The following is a 25,902-nucleotide window of genomic DNA, read 5'->3' as shown; positions in this document are numbered from 1 at the left end:
CAGTTCCTTCTAGTTTGATAGCACATTCCATAAGACCCTTGGCGTCATCATGGGCAGCTGCAACGAATATTCCTATTGAGAGCATTTGTAGAGCTGCTGCATGGTCATCAGCTCATACCTTCATAAGGCATTATGTCTAGGATATATGATCTCAGAAATCCACTAAAGGAATATTGTCTTTAGTCTCATATTCTTCCTTGGAGAAAATAAACTTTGGCATTGAAATTTTTGTTTCAGCTTCTTCAGTTATTAATTCCCTCTTCCCACCCACTCCAAATTTAACATGGGTATGAGGATTAGCCAGGAATTTCCTCATACCCTAATTTTCTTTTCCTGGATATATCCATGGCAGCATCAATTTTTTTCCCTCGCTTCTTTCTATTTTTGTCTTTAGACCTTTGAGCATGTTACAAGACTGGAGACTCAGAGAAGGTATGTCCCATTTACAATTTATTTCCTGTCCGGTGATGCTGCCCTATGTGTATCGAGAAATGAAAATTAAAGTAGGAGTATATTTTCTTAACTATCTTAGCTTTGTCCTGCTGATCATGGCGTTTAGAAAGAAGAGGGAGTGCTCATTACGTATACCAGAAAGCTCCTGCTAACTCCTGTACTCACCATTTTTTTATTTTATTTTTTTTAAATAGGATCACCCATAGCTTGTGTTGCCTATGGTTTTCAGAGGGGCACTCTAAATACCATAACCATAAATACTTGTTTTCCTTGGGTGCTTGCTATCCTCTGGTTTGTGTCAAAGCGTTCAAGTGGTGTGACAAACAAAAATCGACTTGAGCTTGGAGTTCTCCTTTAAAATGAATTTAGTATGACACTGCACACAAGTTAATGAGCCATTGTCTCAGAAGAGTGTGGGACGTGTCTGGGTTGGGTTCTGCATGTCTGTAGTCTAAAATTAACTAAAGCAGGGAATGTATGAAATTACTTTTGGCCTCATGGAGCCTGAATGAGCAGATCTATCATAAGAACATGTAAGTAGTTGGAGGTATTTGAATAAATAACTACAGTGCATTGTCCAAATCAATTTATTAAGCAAATTATGATGTGCACACAAACAGATGACCAATATCTGAAATTGCTGTAAAAATTAATTTCTCTACTAATTACCAAACAAAAAATTAAGTTCTAAAGAAGCCTGCGTAAAACAAACCTTGACTACTACATTATATCATTGTAGATTTGGAACCAGAACTTACTAAAGTCAAACATAAGTAATTAGTAAATCAAACACAAAGAGGTATTTTAAAAACACTGTGTACTAAAGAACCAGGTATGCAGTTTCCCTTCAATCCTAAGCAAATTTCATCTTATGAGAAAGTCAGCACACCATTCTAATGACAAAAATATGTGGTTTGTTCCATCTTTGCAGGTTGCAGTTCATCAGTTCCAAAATACCTTTATCAACTAATCAATATATAATTTTTTACATACAACATAGAAAATGCCAACTATATGGCAAACCTTACCCTGAATCAATCAATTTGTGGTTTTGGCTATCTAAATATTCCACTCCTGACTTTCCATGTTGCAAGATGAGTGTAAGGAGCAGAACTCAATAATAACAGCACTCATTATGCATGTTCTGCTCTCATCCACTAACAGCCCAGCCCTGGTTAAGTTGGTTACACATAATTAGAGGGATACAGAGAATGGGTTTGTGTCATATATTTCTCTTTGATAGCACAGATCTATGAGAAGTGCTATCTAACCATATTTTGCTCTACTGGCCCTCTTTGCCACAATCCACTGACTTAAATCACATTTTAGTTCTCTGAAGTGCAGTATTGTATAGGATTAGTACACTCTAATCGTACTCTTGAAAACAAAACGCTATCCTGTTTTTGGATACTTAACTAGTATACGGACTACTGCAACAGGTTGGAAAATTTAAACTAATAGCATGAGCTTGCAGCCCAGATGATATACTAAGATTAATAGTTCTGATTCAGATTGAACTTAGTGCGTAGCACACAGGGCCATCTTTATGTATGGGCACACTGGGCAGTTGCCTGACGGCCTCACAAGGATAAGGGTCACATCGCGATACCCATGGGCCAAAGCAGACAGGGGAGATCCTTTCATCTTCCCTGCCAGCCCAAGCTGTCTGCCTCCTAGGGCCGGTGGGAACTCTTTTGGCACTTCCTTAGGGGAGAGGGATGGAAGGTGGGCCCAGCAGGCTATGTTCCTTTACCATGGCAACACTCCGTCACAGTGCTCATTTTGCAGGAGAAGTAAAGTTGGCCTGCAGCCAGAGGAGCTGCAGGTTAAAGTTCATGCGCCACCACCCAATGCAGTCTATGCCTCCCCCTCCCTGGCAAAATGTGGTAAGGATGGGGGTGGGACACAAAGCTCTTATTTATTTTTTAAATAAAAAAAAAATACATTTGCTCCTTTATCGCCGTCAACACAATATAGAGTAGCTGTGCCCAAAAGGTAGATCCCCATATGTTTTAAAACTACAATTTCCATGATGCTCTGTCATTCCAAAAGATATTCAAAAGGCATGCAAAACATTATGGGAGTGGTTCTACAACATCTGGGGTTGTACCTTTTGGGCACCCCTCACACATACACACACTGCATTCATACACATAGCACATCTCACACACTGCTCCCCTCACTACAGTCTGTGTGTGTATGCATTGCATTTGTTGGAGGTACCAATAATTACAGGCTTCATTTTATTGATAATTTAAATTTTTATTCCTGATATAGACCCTATGTACCTTTCTCACACACAAACACAATGCACCTTTCACACACACACACACACACACACACACACACACACACACACACTGCACCCCTGTGCAGTCTGTGTGTGTATTTAGCAGTCTTTGTGTGTGCACTCAGTAGTGTGTGTGTGTGTGTACTCAGCAGTGTGTGATATTGCATTTGTTGGAGGTACCAGTAATTATAAGCTTAATTTTATTAATAATTTAAATGTTTATTCCTCGTATAGGCTCTATGAACCTTGCACACAAACTGCATTCATACACATAGCACCCCTCACTGCAGTGTGTGTACACTCAGTGTATGTATTTAGCAGTATGTGTGCACTCCGCAGTGTCTGTGGATGTATTGCATTTGTTGGAGGTACCAATAATTATACACTTAATTTTATCAATAATTTGCACTTTTATTCCTGTGAGTGGTTACGTAGGCAGGGCCCCAGTGCGCTGCTTTTCCCAGGGGCCTATCATGCTGTTAATAAGGACCTGGTAGCACAGCCTTGTTTTTAGCTAAAATTGGTACAGGGATCGCAGTAACGATTCTCCAATATTGGTTACGCAAAAAAATTCTTTCTAATTGTGTGCAATACGTGACTTTTTGCAACTGTATGAGTTGATAAACATCAACGCCTGATATGAGATGAATTAGTACAGGTCTTTAAATAATTTTTTATTTACTCTTAATAGAGAAATAATAAGTGTCACAGTAAGAACATGAAGTCCGAATATATTGTCAATCACATATTTTTACACTTATTTCAGAATGTGTCACTTTTGAAAACCGTGCAAGGAGAGGGAGCTTGTATCAAATATATGGCAATCAATCTGTCTTTAGATTTACAAAAAATGCAGGCAAACCGTATAATTTCATAAAGGGGATGCACTTTTAAAACCAATTCAGTTTATCATTTTTATTTTGTGTAACTGGAAAAACGCATTCCAGGTTTCTTTGCCGTATAGATGCTACAGAACATACAAACTTAAATGTATATAGTAAGCAGGAACCAGGTTGAAAGGTCAGCTAAAAAAAGATATTGAAGTAAGATGATCCAGCTTAAATTGATTCGCCTATCTTATGCTGTACTGACAAATAGATGCTTGTGAGGCAGCCACCTGTTTCAGAATTATTCATTCTCTGCAAAGGAAAGAGGTCAGAATTAATGTGCAATGCTGAATACTGTACTTTCTTAAAACTTCTACTGTGCCCTGTTCAGGAGGTAGCATTGATTTTAAGGATTTTCTGATGTAAATTCTGCATTAAGTGTGACCAGCTATTTAAATTATGACTATTATTATTTAATAATTCCGCCTACAAATTCTGCAGTGCTGTACAAAAGGTGGACTAACAGACAAGTATTTGCAACAAGACATGTTGGACGCACAGGAACAGAGATGTGTTTTGTGTATGGGAAAAGTAGGTTGCTAGAAGAGTTTATACATTTTGTGATGTTTCAGTAACAGGAGAGGAAGCAAGGGGGGTTACCATGGTGCAGGGATGGAAAGCTTCTTAACAGTTTAATATGCCTTCCTGAACAAGTGTTTTCAATGATTTTATAATGGAACGGAGACTGTGTGAGAGTCTAACGGAGCAGGGAAGGGAGTTTCATAGGAATGGTGCAGCTCTAGAGAAGTCTTGAAGGTGGGTGTCAGAACAGAGTACAAACCGTGGACAGAAGCATATCTTCGGCAGAGCATAGGAGCCTGGATAGGACATACTTATGTATTAGTGAGGATCAGGGCTGGACTGCATTTTGTCATCACCAATGACAAACATTCCCCTTCTCAAAATAAGCACGTTGGTTCAATGCTCTTCCAGGGAAGCCCATGTGCAGAGCCCTGCTGAAGGGCTCTTGAGTAAGAAAAAGGACCTGAGTTCTACGCTGCGCAAGCAAATTTATTAACATGCTTGTGACTTATCTCTAGTGTCTTCAGAATGCGCATGTGTTTGGAGCCTGCTAGTGGTGTGGTGTTTTGTTTAAGTAGGTCAGTTTCACCTGTATTTGTGTGGTAATAGTGTAGCTAGGGGATGGGGGAGAGTGTGATTGTGTGTGTATTGGTACCATACTGTGGCTAGGGGCTGTAATGTATTGTGTATAGATGTAGAGTGTGTGTGTGTTTAGAGAATGTAGTACATTTGTTTACAGGGGTTCTATTGTGTGCATAGGTGGTCCAGATTGCATATGTCAAATGTTGTGTGTGTTTGTGTGGGTGGAGGACCCAGAGTGTGTATGGGACATTTAGTGTGTGTGTGTGTGTGTGTGTATATATATATAGTGTATTTATAGATATTCTAGTGCAGTGACGGCTAACCTTGACGCCATAAATTGTTTCTGGACTACACTTCCCATGATGCTCAGCTAGCTTTTAGACTAAAAGCTAGCTGAGCATCATGGGAAATGTAGTCCAGAAACAATTTATGATAAGGTTAGCCATCACTTTTCTAGTGTGTGTAGGGGATCTAGTTTGTGTGCGGAATGCAGGGCCAGATTAAGAGCCCAGTGGGCCTGGTGCTGACAATTATGAGGGGCCTAAGTACAGAATCTTATCGACCAAAAACACTAAATGTCATACCGCTCAAGCGCTATGTATCTAGTGGAGATGTTGCCAAAGGGTAACTAATAGGATGCAGCTATAAGAAAACTCAGATTCTCCTAAAATATGCTAATCTCTCTCTAATTCATGCTTTCATCTTTTCATCCATCCTCCCTAAAGGCAGTGTCCAGTGAAGCAGGAAGTCAATGGGTGGTGTAAAAGGGTGGGCCACTGACACGGATCATGTAACCAGAACTCCCGAAAGGGACGAACATGCCAGAAAAAGGAGGCGTGTCTGCCAAAAGAATTGGTAGGCTAGCCTGGCATGAATGCATGTCAGGCTGCCTGCCAATCATGCATGCTGGCCAACAGCATCCTGAGCTTGGCATAAATACGTCTAATGATGCGCTCGTTCCATGCTTTCTAAGGACTTTTCCATTGGACTCACATGTCCACTTGTTTCCTTGCCTTCTTACTAGCAGACAGAAGCTTCTGGTATACAGTCTGAGACCAAAGTAATCATTACCTTAACTAATTTAATTTCAGCTAGTCCACACAAGTTTTGTTTACATATATCCCTCTTAAGTTTCCATACTTAAGCAAGAGTGTGTGAAGAGTAGTTAGGGTTGCCACCTTTCTTGGAAAAAATACAGGCCTCTACTAATTTGTGTGTCTGTATCCCCATGTCTCAGTGGTCTCAGGTCTCAGTGTCTCGTAGTGTCTGTGTCTCCATTTCTCATTGTCCCCATGTGTCTGTGTGTCTGTGTCCCCGTGTCTCAGCATCCCCAGAGGTCTCCCTGTGTCTCCATGTCTCACAGTGTCCCATAGTGTCTCAGTGTCTTCATGTCTCCCTGCAGCCTTTACCCCATCCCTCACTTCTCTGAGCTACAGGCTGGGCTGCTGTCTGTACTCTCTGTGCTGTGTAGCTGCTTCCCCGCGGATCAGTGAGTAGAGAGATGCAGGTATATACTGTAACTTCCTATCCCTGCCTCTCTCCACACACACAGCGACCCCCTACTGGCCGGTGCTGGTATTGCAGAGTAATCTCTGTTTATACTGAGAAAAATACCGGCATTTGTATTGCCGGTAATACTGCAATTTCAGCACCGGCCAGGCAGCCTCAAATAAATACTGGCCAGGTGGCAACCCTATGAGCAGTGTGGTAAAAAAATAAAATAAAAATAAATTTAAAAAAAACTTTTTTTTTTTTTGAAAAATCAATGGGCCAATCCATGGGCCTGGGCCTGGAGCTGCAGCTCAATCAGCCCCTATGTTAATCCGGCCCTGGCGGAATGTAGCATGTGGGTGCAGTGCGTGTGAATGTGTTGGGAGTTATAGTGTGGGGGCAGATTAAAGAAATATATGTATGTATTATATATATTACACAAGATCCAGTGCACTCACTTATCCACTAAACAGTAACTTCAATGTTGACAGATTTTCTTAGTTTAAAAAAAAAAAAAAAAAAAACACCCAAACTAGGTAAAAATAATGGGGGTTTAGTTACAGTATATGATCATACATTGCATAAGCCTGCCACAACGTCAGTGTACCATTGACGTTGTGTCAGGCTTATGCAATGTATCATAATATAATATAAAATCTGTCAACATTGAAGTTGCTGTTTAGTGGATAAGTGAGTGCGCTGGATCTTGTGTATTGGCCCCCAGCAGCACACCATTTATGTATGTTCAGGTTTATATAATAAACCTGAAAAAATATATATACTCTATATCCCCCCTCCCTACTTACATTTGCTCAGGGAGGGGGAATATCGCTTATGAAGCCTTGGTGGTCTGGTGGTGAAGCCCTCGTGGTCCTAGGGGCTGGAGTTCAATGTCGTGAGATCAGAGTATTGCCATGGTAACAATGGCAACGCTCCAACCTTGTAAGAGGAACCTGGCGGAGCTACAGGCCTCTGTCTTCTCCCCCCCCCCCTCTCCTCTGCTGGCTTTCCTGCATAGTGCCAGTGGGCCCTTGACGGAGATCTTTGCAGGGCCTGTGCTTAGCTAATGCAAGGTCTGCATGGGCTGCCAGGAGAGCTCCTCTGATGATCTCTGCTGGCCTTGGTCCCTGACCATCTCGGCCTATGAAACGTTTGACTGGTGGCCAGTCCAGGCCTGGTGAGGATTTATGGGTAAGAGCAATGTTATGTAGAGATTTATAAGCAATTACCAGCCTGTGAGGTACAGCTGAAGGTAGTGCCATTGACTTGGAAACAGACATGGGGTAGCTATGCTTGAGTGTGAAAAGATGAGAATTCTGTTTTGCAGAGGTTGAGTCCGAAACGCGAATCAAAACGGATTGTGAGAGATCAGGAGAAGGATGCAAGGCTTGCCTGGTGATATCAATTATCACATTTGTAAAAAGAAATTTGTAAAATCTAATTTGTTGCTTTGGGTTGGGGTTGAGAAAAATTAACAGCTTTCTTAAATGGTTAAAAGGACGGACACTATAGAAGCATTTAACTATATAATGATCTTCAAGCTATAGGAACTGGCTTGTGGACATTAGAGTAGGAGCATCAACCTTGTATATTTCATCCAAGATTAAAGGCTGAAGAAGGAGAAATTGGCTTAAACCTGTAACCATAACAATATGTCTGTTCATACTGAAACCAATTGAAAAGCCCTGCAAGTTTCTAGTTAGGATGATAAAGATGGTAAAGGACAATAGAACCTACCATAGTAATTCAGGGCAGTTGATCCAATGTTGGATTCATCAAATAGATTAAACTCTGAAAAACATATTTGAATATTATAAATGGTGTACTTAATATTTTGTCAACAATTTCTCAATATTGCCTGGTCCTTAACATTTTTAATGCACTAGCAATAGGCCAGAGATGAGTATCTATGGCACTGCAAAATTATATTGACTGTATTACTTCTAATTCTTAGCAATCTTAAATAATGTTTGAAACTGACAAGAGTAGAGAACCGAATATGGAATTTCACTATTTAACCCCTTAACCCCTTAAGGACACATGACATGTGTGACATGTCATGATTCCCTTTTATTCCAGAAGTTTGGTCCTTAAGGGGTTAAGGACACATGACGTGTGACATGTCACGATTCCCCTTTATTCCAGGAGTTTGGTCCTTAAGGGGTTAAGCCAAACTCAACTATTTCCCCAATATTCTCAAATATCCTGCCATTTCTAAACCATCCTAGTTTAAATAATATGTCCTAGTACCTTTTATGTTATTTTGTGTATCTGTAAAGAGAGTAGTACTTACTGCTGCAATCCAACTTGGCCCGAGATCTAGTTTCCGGAACCTCGGTTCCATTCTTGTAGACACACCAGCAGTAACCAGTGGCTCTCCAACACTGCTGAGATTCATAGTCACCATTTTCATCACATTGTGGCTGAAAGGTTCCAGGCTGTGTGCGGCCACTTGCTCTAAGCTGGCATTCACTCATGACTGGTGCTCCTTAAATTTAGGAACAAAAATGTGACCCTTAAAACAAAGTTAATTTATCCAGTAGTGCTGGTTTCAGGCATTTACTCATATTTTCAAGAGGTCTCTGCATTTAGAAGCAGAAATCTAACTACCTCCTGGTATCACACTAGTAGAGACTGCAAAAATTGCCCATCGTTACCTTATTCTCTCATATTGCATATAAATATCTGCATCAAAGGCAAGGGTAAAATTTTGGAAAAAAATAATCTAATTTAATATTGCTTTGGGTTCCTTATAGCAGTTACTCTGACAAAGAACTAGTTCGCTCTGTAAACAATACCTGTAAAAAGGTTTTCTCTTGGGGTTGGGGTAGTCTTAGGTGCTTTTGTATTCTGCACCAGATAGAACAGGAACCACTGTTCCATCCAGGAACTAAACACCTGTAAAAGAAACCAAATAGCATGGACACAGGTAAAAAGTGTGACTTTGATATATTTATATCTCATAACTGTCTATTAAATTATTTTAGCTATTACTGAATCCTCGAAGTTTAACAAGAGCAATAAGACTTAACACATGTCAACATACAATACTAACTCTCTGTGTTGTTGGGAAGAGCTGTTGAAATAATAGCTTCATGATTAATTACAATTTCAAAATGTGGAGCTTTGCTTTTTATATTTCTGTATATGTAGATGAACGTCACTGTTCATTAATTTTGGATTATGGAGGGGGAGCGGAGCCTAGCCACAAAGCTGGATCCTGCACTATCAGTAACAAAAGAGTTGTAATCCCTGACCCACTAGCCTCAAACTACCCCCTCTGCGACTTTTCCACACTGAGAGCCAAACAACAAATCTGAGGAAACCTCACCTGCCATAATTAGCCTCTGGGAGCCGGCATCAAAGCATTGCTGCCTACAGACGAAGGAGCTGGGGAGAGACGGTCGCTCTCCTCACCCTCTACTCCCTGGAACAGGCTTGTCGGTCTCCTACCCCCCTTTGGACTGGTGGGGGTGATCCCGGTCCACCCCCAGGAGGCATCACTGCACTGTCTATAACAATGACAGCGGTGCAATAAAGTGCCTTCACCTCAGGTGACGCACTCAAAATGGCGGCTGCGTTGTTCTTCTGCATCTCAGGGGGTAGATTTGATATTCTGTCCATGCTGGACGAAATCTTTGAGGACTTCTGGCGCAAGGTGGAAAGTCTGATATGCTACACTGGCCCCAGCCAAGCGGGAGATAACGTACCTCAAAAGCCTACTCTGAAGGCACAACAGAGATCCACAGCCCCCGCGACGCATCACGTCTCAACATGGCGTCGAGACGAGCTGCAAAGTACACGCAAGAGAGCAATGGGGCGCTCCGAATGGGGATTCCGTGTTTAGATGAAGGTCCTGGAGAGGTCTCTAATAGGGTCATGTGGCTCATCCTGCCGAACCCCGACTAAAAAGGGATGCCTGTCCAGCTCTACATTCTGGGACTCCGATATGCTCCAGACTGGTATAGGCTAGCTTGATCTCCTGGACTGCGTGTGAAAGCACTCTCAGCCCTCTATTTTACCCTCTGTTCATTAATAAGGTTGTGGAATCTCACACATATAGTTCAAGTCCCACTGTCTGCTCTCTAGCCTGACTCTCACCTACTTCATCCAATGCCTCCTTCTTTTCCTACTAAATAGCCTGATAGGAGTCCCCTGGGGAAAACAAGCACCAGACTAATGTCTAACCTGATTACTACACTTTATCTATTTTCCAAGCGTATATCACTCTTATTTTTTAACAAGTGGTAATCATTGTGCCTATGGCCCATGCAGGTTTAGCTAGTTATCCAGACTCCAGTGTTTCACTCATATTACATTTAATGTTGATCATCTCACTGGTTTCATCCAATCTGCCTGCAGCTAAGACACAAATGACCAATATCTTGTTTCCTAGATTAAGCATATTTGTTATAAAAAACATTTTTTTAAAAAAATTGTGCAGTAGCATTATTTGCCACACTATTGTCTATTGTCTTTGAACTGCCAGTATTTGCTGTTGTGGCAACATCGGCTTGAATGTACCTCTTATGCACAGGAAAATGTACCTCTTATGCACAGGATTGTGGAGGTCTGTTTTTGACTCAAACTAAGTTTTGTTACTGTACAATTTATTCATTGTATCCAGGCTGCAGGTTCAACATGTGCACTGTAGCTAAATCATAATAATACTGTATATATCGACCACAACTTGGAAATGTCCTGCATTTTCAATAGATATTTTATGAAAATTACTATAGCTTAACATAGTGATTTTGGTACATACATGCTTTTCCCGAGCTGACAAATGTTGCCTTTTCTGAGAAATGCCAGTGTTTTCATTTGTTGGTCAGTGTGGCTCTAGTTTCTATTAGTCAGACAGCTACTAGAGACAATTCTTGGTGAAGACGAACATATTTACATCCTTTACATTTGGCATTGTGATCACGCTGAATGCAGTTAAAGCTCCACATAGAGAAGCACTGTAATGCTACTAGTCTGAGGAGAATCTTATTGGTGCAACAAAGTGATTGCCACCCATGCACAGGAGGGATCTACTTTATAAAGAGAAGCATTTGACTGGCCTAAATCATCCATCTCACAGGAATTAGGAGAGGTGGCCTTGGTGAGACTTGGATGCTGCTGGATGAAAGGTGAGTTTCTTTATTTTCTCAATTTCTGCCAGGGGGGCCTGTATGTAAACGGCATCAGGGACACTCAGATTCTAAATATTTGCATTTAGAATGTTATAATGTTCCTTTATTACTTTGAAGCTCTGTGGGGTAATTTTGTGTGGATTCTAATTGGTTATTCACTCCCTCAGCCTTGTAACATTGCACATACTTATCATGTTGTGACTAAGTCAATAGATACACTCTTTGCCATTATTACTTGTCCTTTGCAGTTTAATTCGAGAGGTCCTGCGCAGTCAATAACTATTTCTCTGTTTACCACTTCATAAGCTCAAATCAATGGTGGTTTATAAAAATGAGTCTGCAACTTTTAGGGTTCTCTGCATGTTTTGCAAAGACCTACAAAGGTGACATTTCTGCTTGGGGTCCAGTGGACCAGGTGTGCTATCTTCTAACAAGAGAGCCCTTTTAGCTCCTGACATTTCACCAGCCTCAAGCTGCGTCAGTGCTGTACAGTCTTGAATAATAAAAATCACAACTTTATAAGATTACGGTAATATGTAGTGATTTTGGTGCTGAGTGTCCATGTACGTGGAGCACATGTCCATCTGTCAGAAAGGAACAGTGAAGGTGTTTAATGCATTTGAAACTATAATATAGAGCTTGAGTTTTAATTTGTCAATGCATACATGAACATTAACTTGTAGTCCTACATAATTGTATAGTCTAAAAACATTTGATATATAGCAAATTATGTATTATGCGCCAATACAAACCATCCACTCTTCATCGCCCAAGTTTTTCCTCAGCTCCTTCATGTTATCCAGAACCGTGCCATTAAATGATGGGAAGTATCTGAAAGGTTTTCCCTTCTGCAGGCAAGAAATTCATATATTATGTGTGGCTCTAAAGAAATATATATAACGATGGATGTATATGGTTATTGATGAACACAACTAGGAAACTAGGGGTTTTTAACAGCACAGAAATTTCCAAAATAAAGCCTTAATCGCTTTTCTCTAAAAGAAGGACGAAGCAACTTATAGTTCTATAATCTAAGCGAAATACCGAAGAAAAAGAATAGTCGTCGTTATAACTGAGGTCAGGACTGATTATTAAAGGAGCCCTCCATTTAGAGGTCCTTTATAACTGTAGATTGAGAATACTGAAATGCAGGCTCAGAAAACAAAGTAACTAGGCTTGGCTTTCAAGTGTATTTAATGACTTTCTAGCAGGTGTAAATCACTGCATATATAGACCTGCCAGGAACACACTTTTCAGCTCAGACATTTGTCATTTATAGAGCATGAACTACCAAACTATATATTCAGTGAGCAAACCTTCAAATCTGATCAATGGAATCCTGAACTTGGGGTCAGTGAAGCAATTTGTTTACCTGTCCAGTGGCCTGTCTGGGGATGTGTACAATGCGACTAAAGTTGTTTTCCAGCAATACTATCACTATATAACCACTAAATGGTTATAACATACCATGATGGGGGTTGGCATCATTTAAGCTATGACCGTGCAGAAGACTTTCAAACTGCTTTGTTTTATCTAATAAGGTTACATAGAACTAGTTTACTCATGTGCAAAGCTTATTTCTTCTGTTGCCCTCTGGCCACAGGTGGGTCAAACTAGTGATGGATAGCTGTAGAATATATTATGTAACATATATGGAGGACACACATAGGTTCACACCAACTCAAGCAGCAACACCACATTTACTTACCCGCAGGATATAATGGACAGCATCCTCCACCATATTGCTGGCCTCAGCGAGTCCTTTCAGTGCCTAAGGAGATTTTGAGATTAATTCATTTATATTCTGCATTCTTTTTCCCCAAAATTTATTTTACATTAATTACTTTGGTCTCTTTATATATCCTGACAAAAACAGTCCAGACTGTTGTATGTATTTAAGCAATATAAACGTTATGTACGCTAGGGAAATATTAAAGACTGCAAAAGCGCTGGCATTAAGTGGAGACTCTGTAGAAATTTGTACTGTTCCTCCAGTCAGATCTGTGGCCTAGAGGCTCACTTATTAGGCTGAGTTCTAAGTATGTTTCTGAATCTCGAAAAGAAAAAAATGTGGCCTTAAATTTGAAATTCACTTTGAATTACAACAATTTTCACTTTAGTGAATAACCATGTTAAACTACTTCTGCAAAACATAACTCACAAGCTACCATAGGAAACACTCACAATATATCAATATTTTTTTCTTGAAAAATGCAAAGTTATGCACTTCGGCGTAAAGAATACACAAGCAACGTATACCCTTAATGGAAGCGAATTAGGGATAACAACACACGAAAAGGACTTGGGAATTGTTATAGACAAACTATGCAACGATGTGCAATGTCAATCAGCAGTGGCCAAGGCCAGTAAGGTATTGTCATGCATGAAAAAGGGCATTCATTCTCGGGACGAGAATATCATTTTGCCTCTTTATAAATCTCTGGTAAGACCACATATTGAATATGCTGTGCAATTTTGGGCACCTGTTCTAAAGAAGGATATTATGGCACTAGAAAAAGTGCAGAGGCGGGCTACAAAATTAATAAAAGGAATGGAACATATCGGCTATGAAGAAAGGTTAACAAACTTAAACCTATTTAGTTTAGAAAAACGTCGCCTGAGAGGAGATATGATATTATACAAATCTATTCGGGGCCAATACAAACCATTGTGTGGAAATCTATTCACAAACCGGACTTTACAAAGGACACGAGGCCATGCGTTTAGACTGGAAGAAAGAAGATTTCGTCTAAGGCAAAGGAAAGGTTTTTTTTCTGTAAGAACAATCAGGATGTGGAATTCTCTGCCTGAATAGGTGGTTTTATCCGAGTCCATACAGATGTTCAAACAGCTACTGGATGCATACTTGCAAAAACAGAATATTCAAGGATATAATCTTTCAATGTAGGGTAATAACTGCTTGATCCAAGGATAAATCTGACTGCCATTCTGGGGTCAAGAAGGAATTTTTTTTCCTAGCTTGTTGCAATATTGGAAGTGCTTCAAACTGGGTTTTTTTGCCTTCTTTTGGATCAACAGCAAAAAACAAATGTGAGGAAGGCTGAACTTGATGGACGCAAGTCTCTTTTCAGCTATGTAACTATGTAACCGCAAATCCAGCTCACAAAAAGGTCATAACTGAAGTCACATAAGTATATAAATATCAAGCGTCAATAACTGCAAAATAGCATTGAACTGCAGAAAACAAAATGGCAAAAGAGCGTTGATGTATGTTTGGCCAGTCTTCAAGGTGAGGAAAGATCTAGTATTAGCAATAGTATTTCTTTCAAGAAAACAAGAAATATATATAACGATGGATGTATATGGTTATTGATGAACACAACTAGGAAACTAGGGGTTTTTAACAGCACAGAAATTTCCAAAATAAAGCCTAAATCGCTTACCTCTAAAAGAAGGACGAAGCAACTTATAGTTCTATAATCTAAGCGAAATACCGAAGAAAAAGAATAGTCGTCGTTATAACTGAGGTCAGGACTGATTATTAAAGGAGCCCTCCATTTAGAGGTCCTTTATAACTGTAGATTGAGAATACTGAAATGCAGGCTCAGAAAACAAAGTAACTAGGCTTGTCCCTGTTTAATGTAGAAGAAAATCGATAAAATCCTTTATTGAATAAATCTACGAACACACACTTATGGTAGCGAGGTTATTGGTCACCACTGCCACAGTAATGGATAACTGAGACAGAAGAGATGACTCAAACTTAAAATGCTAAGCAATTTACCAGCTCAAGTTTCTATAGACCTTTCACTCTTTGCTGTATTTGTTAGACTTGTAATTTGTTATATTTTGGATTGAATTTTGGCAATTCGGAATTATTCAAATTTCAGAATCGACAGAAACCAGAACAAAAGGAAAACTGATGAATTGGAACAAATTATTTTGGGATCATTCATTTTGATAAGGATAGCAAATTAGAGAGGTATCTACAAAACAACTGAGAGAGCAAAATTAAGAAAAGGGCTTTTTATAATTTTGCTCTTTCATCCCTTATTGGGTATCCTCACATGGGATTGCCAGAATTAAGAATAGGATACCAAATTAGGGAGCAATCTACTAAACAACTGAAAGAGCAAAGTTAGGAAAAGGACTTTCCGTACAATTTTTACAATTCATAACATTTTCGCACTAAATTTGGCTCCACTGAATCGATATTTACAGAATTTCGGACAAACAGAAACTTGAAACGTAATGAAACATAACCAATTTTTCACCTGTGCACGTCCCTAGTATTTGTAAAATAGTTGCTTTAATAAATTTTAATAAAATTCTAATAAAAGTTAGTTTTCTTTCTTTTGGCTACTTTCACTAGGGGTTATCCCCCAGTCTTTTACCCCAAGACGTCTGCCTCTCTAGCTCTGTTGTTGTCCTCCGTTCTATTTCCGAATCTATTACACTGGCTGCATCAAAAGTAAGAACCGCCAACAAGCTTGTAAAATACTTAATTATAGAGTAATCTCATAATTTTCTAACATTGGGTGTATACATTTTGGGTTGGTTCTTGACTTATGGTTAATCGTGAATAACATTTTGCAATGTCTGTGTCACTGTGTCTTTGGCCAAGTGTTGGTGGTGCTTAGTCGGACATGTGGTACGGACTATCTGTAAGTGTGATCTTCGAATATGACAAACTCACCTGTGTACTTATAGGGATGGGTTGATTTGGATCCCTGACCATTAAAGGTATGTCAATGCTGGCCATCTTCAACTTTGATTTTGATGCAGAGCTAGCTGTAGAGAAGAGGAAATGGTAAAGATGACAACATTAGACACTATAGAGTAAAAAAAACTGAGTTGGTGCAACTCAGTGTACCCTTTGACAATCCCAACTGCACGGTTTATCTTAGTGAGAAAACATGACGTTTTAAGTATTTCCCTACAAAGACACACCAACCCATTTGCAGGTTTAGATATAAAATTAGCCAAGGTTTTTTAATTTTTTTTTATTTTACCATTGATTCAAGTATCTGTAGTGTGTTATGTAATACTACATAACTGTGATGGTTTTGAGAATCTATAAGTCACCCAAAGCAACTTACACCCCATCTCCTAAATGAAGCCCTCACAGAAACAAGTTGCATACCTCTAAAGTGTTTCTATTTAGTAGGAAAAGTCCCTATTTTGGTCCAAAATACCTCTGATGTTCTTTTCTGCCCTTATGTTCCCCTTTTGTAGCAGCTCATTTCGTATGTGTGTTTCTGAATTTATACCAGAGCAATAAGACTCAGTAATGCATCGTTTAACTACAATACACGTGTTTAGAAAGACATCTGTATAAATAAGATACATTGGCCTAAATCACATATTTGTTGCATATCGTGCTAGCAGTAAGTAACCTAAATTTCTCAAAATAGCCACACCCCTAAAATTAAAGTGTCCGTATTTGTTAATTTGAAATGTTGGGAGGTATAAAGGTGGAGTACTTCAGTGTGTTCTGGTTTCACAGTTCTCTAAATAACTTAATCTAGCACATAAATTTAAATTAATAGGTAACCTTCCTAAACTAAGTATGCCCCTCTTTGGCCATTTAAAATGTTAAAAAGGTTTTTTTACACAAGTAATATTGACACTCACGTGATCCAGGAAGCTTCTTGATCATGTCCTGCAACTTTAGGTGTTTGGTAGTGAGGTCAAGAGTGTTGATCTTGTCTTGCTGCTGAGTCAAGAAGTATACCGTCACAGCTTGCCCGACAATTAGTAAGGCCACAAAGACAGACAGTGCCGTAACCAGGCTTTGCTTGTTACAGCTCATCGTATTGCTAAAAGAGAGAAAAAAAATACAGTGCTTTATAATAAAATGCATGTGTCCCTCTTTGGTAATACAGAGGTATGACAACCTACCTTTTGAGCCTAACTCCTGTGTTCCTGTTTATATTATTTTATTGCAGTTAATCTGACTACTTTTCGACTAAACACATTCTTACAATTAAGATAAATTCACAAATTCAGATTCCTCCAGATTAGTTTAGATGTTTATTCTTGTTTAGAAACTGTACTGATCACTGCATTGACAATATGAAGAAATGCAAATATTCTTGTACAGAAAGTATAAAGGCCTTGGAAGAAATCTGTAGCATTTCTCATAAATCTCTCCAGCTATTTGAGATTCTCACTTAATTACCTCTTCATTCCCTTTGTATCTTACCAATAGCTGCTTCTCTGTTAACTCTTTCAGCCATCACCTCCAAACTCCCCCTGCTACCCCTTGTCTCAAATCCCCCTGGTATCCTTTAGATTGTAAGTTCACGGGCCATCTAGCCAAGCACTTTGTATAAAAGAGCTCCAATGGCTAGATATCCGCTTACAGGCAGGGCTCTCTCTACCTCTTGTATTTGTCTGTGTATATTGTATGTTTCTCCACTAATTGTACAGCGCTGAGGAATCTGTTGGCGCTTTATAAATGGCAGTAATAATATACTGTAGATCATTACATTTATAAAGATTACAATTTACGACACAGTGTTGTTGCCTGCTTACTGTAAGCTAAGGTTTGTTTATATAGACAGGGAGGTCTTCTGCAAGAGTCCAGATTGTTTTATAGTTAATTTTGCAGATATAATAAAAACTAAAGAAAAGCGTTACTTGCACACTATCCCAAATCCCTATGCACATTTAATTAACTGGAGGTTATTTTGTCTTGTTTATTGTATGTATTGGGGCTGATTTGTAGTCATTGTTGCCGCCCAGGAGTAGTGGGATTTAGAGCGCTGGCTTAATTTTGTATGTTTGAATTTTGCAATTTGCTATGCTGTTATTTTTATGGATTACAAATTTTAAACCTTTCATTGAATGCAGCAAATACATATACATGTATATATGCAGCCATCATGCTGAATCACACATAATTAACATCGTGCCTTGTAATCTAATCAATGCATTTAAATTAAAATGAAGATGGGCGCAACATAGGTCATTGTTAATTCATAACTTTATTTTCTTTATTTCTAAAAAGAAATTTTTTTATTTTTTTTTAAATCACCCTATCTTACACAATTTGCAATTGACTACTCTGGCAAAGTTTTCTAACCAAAGTATTGTTTTTTCTTTTACTTGTTCTTAACACTGTTACCCACATTAGTACAGGTTATTTAATTAATGATATTTTCATTAAGGAGTCTAATTTTTATTTTATTTTTAACCTGGACACACTTATATTAAAATCATCTGCGATTTTTATGAACCATGTAATTATATATTGAAGAGAGGCAGAGTTGGCTTATTGAGAAAATTCACATGTCTAGCTATGATCAGTCTATTTACTATTTGGGAGGTTGTCAATACTTGAACTTTCTATTTATATAATTTTCATCTATAAAAATAAAAATTGTAACAGTTCTGTGTATAGACATAAAATATACAACCACAACTATAATTTAATTCAGGTAATTTTGAGTGAAAATAGAAAGTGCTATATTCTATTAAGATATGTTGTGCATTCAGTTTCCATGTATTTTCTTTATTATTTATAGTATTGGAGTGGGTGGGGAGTTTTGGAAATTATACAGTATCCTTTATCTTGACAGGGCCTTAATATTACAATAGACACACATAATTTAGCTGTGTAAAAAATGTATAGAAGAAAAATATATTGCTATGACTATTTGTAAGGAATCAATATTTTTGTGTAAATTCACACAAGTTGCATACTACGTGTTAAAATGTGTTTTTCACAGTTATCTTGCTAAAACCATGTATCTGTATAATACAGAGCAATGAAAACCTTTAGCCCTGTAGTGTGCTTTATTCTCTGCTCTATATATATATATATATATATATATATATATATATATATATATATATATATATATATATATATATATATATATATATATATATATAAAACATTTATTTATTTTTTTGCATTTGGACACTAGTAGTAACCTTTGATCAAGTCACTTAATAAATATCTTAAAAATGATACAAGTATATTCACAAAATAGCAACTCTATTAGTAAAAAATAAATAAATAAAAAAACGGGGTGCAAGAGAATACTGAGAACAGGCAGCAGCTGAAATAGCCTGCCCTTTGGTGGGTCCCCGCTCAGTTCTCAGGCTGGTTTTAGCTCAAATTGTGCCATTACATAGAGAACATCTCTGAAGCATATCAGACTGGTCCCACCCATACGGTGCAGTCTGGATCCGAAATGCCAGCAAGTTCCCTCTGCACGAGAGACACCGCAACCCAAGACGTTTGTTTCAGCCTTGTTAGGCATCATCAGTGAGGCATAGCTGATATCTCTCTAGGCAGTGTGAGCAAGGAATCCACGTCTGATTTACCCTTTAACCCCTTCAGGACGGAGTCAATATTGCACGTTCTGATCAAAACAAAACGTAAACAAAAACTGGAATTTGCGCTATATGTCTGTTCACCCTCTTTCAAATTATATGCACCCACATTTATTATATATAATTTTGTTCAGGAGAAACAGGGCTTTAATCTATCATTAACTATTCATATATGGAACATAATTTATTATGAATAAAATAAAAAAAAATGTGAGAAAATAAGATTTTTTTTTTTTTAATTTGCATTTCCGTCTGACATCTTAACTGTGAATGTCATAACATTGTTAGGTTTTACTGCAAAAAAATGCACATATTTGTAATCAGCGATGTCTCACGAGTACAATAGTACCCCCCATTAACAGGTTTTATGTTGTTTTGGAAAGTTACAGGGTCAAATATAAAACATTCCATTTTCAAATTGAAATTTTCCAGATTAGTAATGTTACCTTTGAGACGGTGTGGTAGCCCAGGAATGAGCATTACCCCCATAATGGCATAGCAGTTAGCGTTCATATTTGTTTTTGTGTGAAAAAAGCAAAAAACAAATATTTGGCCAGTGTTTGTGACTAAGTGGCTACTAAGAAAGACTGGACATACCCCACTTGCAATACCTCGGGTTATCTACTTTTGCAAATGGTATGCCATCATGGGGGTAATTCTCATTCCTGGGCTATCATACGCTCTCAAAGGCAACATAACCAATCTGGCAAATTTCAATGTGAAAAAAATGAAATGCAAGCCTTATATGTGACTCTCTTACTTTCCAAAACACCATAAAACCTGTACATGGGGGGTACTGTTATTCTCGGGAGACTTCACTAAACACAAATATTAGTGTTTTAAAACAGTAAAACATATTACAATAATAATATAGACCATAAAAGTGCCGTTCGCTTGTAAAAAATGCGAAATGCTTTTACTTAAAATATCATCGTTGTAATACAATTTACCAGTTTGAAACACTAATATTTGAGTTCAGCGAAGTCTCCCGAGTAAAACAGTACCCCCTATGTACAGGTTTTATGGTGTCTTGGAGAGTTACAGGGTCAAATATAGTGCTTGCGAATTAAATTATCTGCACTTTCTCCCTGTGTTGTCAGGCATGTCAATCAAATTTTAATTAATCAAATCACATAATTACGTTAAAAGATTATTTAAATATACACGTAGAATTTTAATATATATATGCATTTATAGGTATTTCAATTCTACGTGTACACTAATGTAATCTTTTATGTAAGTATATGTATTTATCTATATATATATATTTGCGGTTATTTGTATTTTATATATAGATAGATATATATAGAATGTCATTCTAAGTGTATTTTTGTATATATATATATATATATTAATAACAAAATACAGTTAGAATGAAATTACATATGCATATATAATTTATATTAAATTTTGTTTCAATATTTTATTTATTTATTTTATTTATTATTTTAATTATACGTATTTATATATAATATATATATGTACATCTATTATATATATAATATATATACATATTATATATATGTAACGTCATTCTAAGTGTATTTTAATATTAATATATGTACTTATATTAATATTAAAATACACTTAGAATGACGTTACATATATATAATATGTATATATATATTATATATATAATATATATACATATTATATATACATATTATATATATATATATAAATGTATTTAATTTATTTTTAAACATGTTTATTTTTTTTTTTTTACACCTCCTACCAGCAGGGGGACTGTCTGATATTTCAAACAGTCCCCCTGCTGGCAGATCCATAGCCAGCTATAAGGGGCCATGTGATCGCTCTTTGAGAGCGATCACATGGCTCCCGGGGCCTCATTTGCCGGAAGGGGGCTGTGAGGGCTCTCAGGCAGCCCCCCAGAAGAGGATCGCGGTGGAGGTAAGTACACCTCTCTTCCTGGGGGCTTAAGCAGTTACGGCGTACCATGCCGTCGCAACGGCTTTAAAGTCCATTTAATGCTTGACGGCATGGTACGTCGTAACGGCGTTAAGGGGTTAAACTTGTGGAGAGCAAAAAAACGGGGTGCAAGAGAATACTGAGAACAGGCAGCAGCTGAAATAGCCTACCCTTCGGTGGGTTCCCGCTCAGTTCTCAAGCTGGTTTTAGCTCATATATTTTGTTCCTCCTAGCACTATTTAATCTGGTGTTTTCCCTTACTCTGGAATTTAATCAAAAATTGCTCATTTAGAAAAATTCTCCAAAAATCATTTAGTAATAGTTTGCAATTCAGATTTTTGGTTGCATTTCAGTGTTTAGTGAAGAAATCCACATTCTTTCATTAAAAATAAATCCCTAATATCAGAATGTTCTAGAACAGAAAAATGAACTACTTCCCCAAGTTGAGATGCTGTTTTATGTCACTAATATATATGAATGTATAAATCACACATTTAAAGGAAAACACCAAGCACCATACACACTAATGCCTGCTGTGAGGTGCCAAGAGTGCCCCAGAGCAGTCCAACAGTAAAATATATATACACAGTTCATCACGTCTTGCACTACAGCTTCCCAGTCTTCCTGCCTGGTGCTCGGCTGCACAATGTTTACCAAGGAATAGATAGCCAGCACTCGAGGTCTTTTGTAGTGTGAATTTTCTTAAAAAAATACGAAGATACCATAGTCAATGTTTTAGTTTGTATAATCGAGTCTTCAGGACTATTAAAAAACAAAAAACAAAAAAACAAAAAATGTTTTCACACTACAAAAGACCTTGAGTGCTGGCTCTCTATTCCTTGGTGTGTGTGTGTATATATATATATATATATATATATATATATATATATATATATATATATATTATGTATGTATGCATGTCTGTTTGACAGCTTTCCTGGGATCACTGGGCAGCTTTGCCGCAATTGGTGTGGCCGGTAGGAGCTTTATAGATGGTCAATGCAGGACCTCACTAATTGGCTGAGAGCAGTCTTCTAATGCTGTCAGCTAGTGAGCATGGTCCTGCATGGCCCTGCTTTGCTCAATAGAGCAATTAAGCTTCCCCAGATTGATTTGCAAGCATAAGGCAAAAAGAGCTTATTTGGAAAACCTCTCCAATTTGGGTATAGTCACAGCTTGACTATTTTAGCAGTTTTGTTTTCAGGTTACAACAATTCTGTTTTTAATGAATAAAATGCCAAAATGACTAGATCGAACAGCCTTAAACCTGACGAGTAATATAAATGTCATGTCATCTGATGTATAGAGCCAAAAAGATTAGAATTGTGTAGATGTCCCAATATTTATGGACCTGACTGTATATCTCTGTAATAATTACTTATCTTACAATTGCATCTTTACCTTGGCTGATCTCATTCCAAAATGCGCCATAGGCAAAGCCCTGCTCACCCAATTTCACAATGAATATTTCCTTCCTGTCCACCGTTTAGATCATACTTAAATTTGGTTTCCTATTATTTTGGGGATGAAGAATGTATAAATTCAATGTATCAATATTGGATATGCCTAATTATCTCTGAGCAAATGCGGTATTTTGCACCTGTTATAAAGGTTTTTGTTTTTACATAAACATGTTACTCATTTTTTTTTTATTCTATAAAAATTTTATTTTATTGCTGATTATTCAATAAATGTTTGTTCTTTGTGTGTGCACAAATTAAATCGAACGTGATATTTTGTGTGCATAATTTTTATCTACTGTTTGTTATGACATCATATGCCACATAAATAATGCACAAACAAGAAAAATAAAGGTGCATAAAATTGGCAGTTCTAAAAGGGGAGTGTATAAAACAGGCAAGTGATTTAAAAAAATAAATCAACTGGATGGTCTAATATAACATAAAGGTATTAAAAAATGTTGGTGGCAGTGCTTCTTTTATTTATAAAAAATGTCATACTAATGAAAAACCTCATATTGAAAATCATTACTCTCAACATGTACTTTTATTATTCGCAAACAGTCAGCCCTACTGAAACAGACCAAACGAAATTCCATTTACCTGGCAACTACTGACATCATACGCCTTTCGGCATCTGATTGGTTTATTAAGAACAAGGCGTTGCTTCTGTAGTTCTATAGTTCTTGTCTGGGCTGTGTGTTTTATTAAGAGTTAATTATTGTAGTAGGTTGTGATTTCCTGCTCATTCTGTTTCACTTACGGTAAAAATATATTTACATAATCCCTTGGGACAAAACCCACTCTTAAACATGCAAATCAAACGTACGGAAATGTTTTTTATTTTCTTTCAACAACCTCTCACTAACAAGATTATATTCACTAAACAGAAATGTAGCAAACTGTATTCCACATGGCAAAATGAAGGCACAAACATATAACCTAACTCTACGAACAACTTACCTGTTTTATCCTAAATGTCGTCATTCGGATTTCAATATACTACAGTTAATAGCGGAGTGAATAAACTGATCAAGTCATAAATTAGTACTGTGTGTGCGTGTTTTGTAGATTAACCCCTTAAGGACACATGACGTGTGACATGCCATGATTCCCTTTTATTCCAGAAGTCTGGTCCTTAAGGGGTTAATGTCACTTTTAGTTAGAAGACTATGATAAAGACAGGGAATTTTGAATCCATTCTCCTCATAAAAGTAAACACCACAGTTTGCTATCTCTCTAGGCAAAATTATCCAAGTGTGGTTCTTAATTTTCCTCCATAATTGACTCGTCCTGTACTTATTTTAAATGTGTACATAGGTGTCTATTCACTATACTTTGGGGTGTGGTGAATTAGAAACTAGTTTCAAAAGACAAAGATCAGAATAAAATTCCCACCTGATATGAGGACAGGCGCAAGAGAGAATTGTTTTGTTTTGTTACTTATTTGAAAGGTTATACTTCCCAAATTTCTAACAGGGACGGGTGGAAACCCAAATCCCCTTGTGCTTAGCTGCCACCCCATTGTCCCTCTTTTCGGAGAACAAAGGACTTGAGGTGGATATAAAAGTATCAAAAAGTTGCACATTAATCAAACTCACATTAACATAAGTTTCAAGTGCAGTAAATGTAAAATTAATACTTTCCTATAATCTGACATGTAACATATTTAAACAAATAAAAAAATGATTGCTTTACAATGTAAAATTCAAGGAGTGTGATAACTATATATTCTCCTTTATGTTGTTATTAAAACAGCACCCTAGAACAGGAATAGACCACATTTGGCACACCAGGTGTTGTTGTCTACATTTCCAATAATGTCCTTACAGCCATAATGCTGGCAATGGGGGGGTCACCAACAATAAGTCTGATTTTAATTTGCTCTTGTCATCTACAATTTTCCAAAATTGCTATTCCTATCACTTCTCCGAAGGACACCTAGTTACCCTACCCCTTGAGTCCCAGACATAAAGTATTGGAAGATGGAAAGTATCTGGTGCTCAGTGTTAATGTAATAATTGTTTCATCCAAGAAATTGACTCGTGGCAATTTTAAATAATAAAGTAAATATTAATACCGTGGCACCCTGTTGTCCACGCTGATCACACTGTCGTCCAGGACCTGGTTCCCCACAAGATTCTGTGAATCCTCATCCATTGTAGGGTTTTATAGAATTGCTTGCACACCTTGTGTCTGCTGCTGTGAGTTGCTCTGCTGCTCTGAAACAGAATAATCAGGTGCACAGAAAAGAAGCCTATAGGTTGACCAATCACAGCTCAGTGAGAAGTGAAAGTAATGCATATAACACAGGTTTTGGAAATACCCAGACTCCTAACAATCCCCAAAAGAGGCGGAACGGCTTGGCTTGGTGTGCTCAAGTTACAAATTATTTTTTTCTATTGGCTGCTGCACCCTATCACTTGTTACTATGCAGAACTACTTTTGTGAAGTGATACCAAGTCATAGTTACACCATCAAAGATACACCACATTTAGGTTTGCCATATCCACAATGGTTTCTGGGACACATCATTTCATCATGTTGATTGGGCACATGGAAATGCTACCCTTTATTATTAATAATGTGTATTATGCATGATTCCTGATTGATTTATCACCTGATTTACTACCTTCAGCATTTGACTTCTACATACTGCAGGGCAGCACGTGCTGCATGCTGCCCATGAATTTCTATAAATGATATGTGTCCCGGACAAAATAGTGAATGTGGTATCCCTATACTGTACTTGCTGTACTGCACAACACAGGTGTGACTCTGTTTTTCATAGGACAATCCATTCCATGAATAAAGATGAAAATTCTCTGATAGTTTTCATACCTGCA

The 25,902-nt window shown here is 37.7% G+C and overlaps 1 protein-coding gene across 1 annotated transcript; it reads right to left on the bottom strand.

The window, feature by feature from the left end:
• Positions 1-3,404: 3,404 nt before the first annotated feature.
• Positions 3,405-25,353, bottom strand: CD74 (CD74 molecule). Its single transcript, XM_063447891.1, has 9 exons — positions 25,137-25,353; positions 16,956-17,140; positions 16,018-16,112; positions 13,069-13,131; positions 12,113-12,208; positions 9,024-9,123; positions 8,519-8,713; positions 7,963-8,016; positions 3,405-3,882 (listed from the first exon to the last, which is right to left on the bottom strand). Exons 1-9 carry the CDS (start codon positions 25,214-25,216, stop codon positions 3,872-3,874), a joined length of 879 nt encoding a protein of 292 aa, XP_063303961.1. The 5' UTR covers positions 25,217-25,353; the 3' UTR covers positions 3,405-3,871.
• Positions 25,354-25,902: the final 549 nt, after the last annotated feature.

This window comes from Pelobates fuscus, chromosome 3 (genome assembly GCF_036172605.1).
Source record: "Pelobates fuscus isolate aPelFus1 chromosome 3, aPelFus1.pri, whole genome shotgun sequence".
Taxonomy (NCBI): domain Eukaryota; kingdom Metazoa; phylum Chordata; class Amphibia; order Anura; family Pelobatidae; genus Pelobates; species Pelobates fuscus.
Note: the sequence above shows the minus strand (reverse complement) of the source record. Positions and strands in the feature narration are given on the sequence as shown.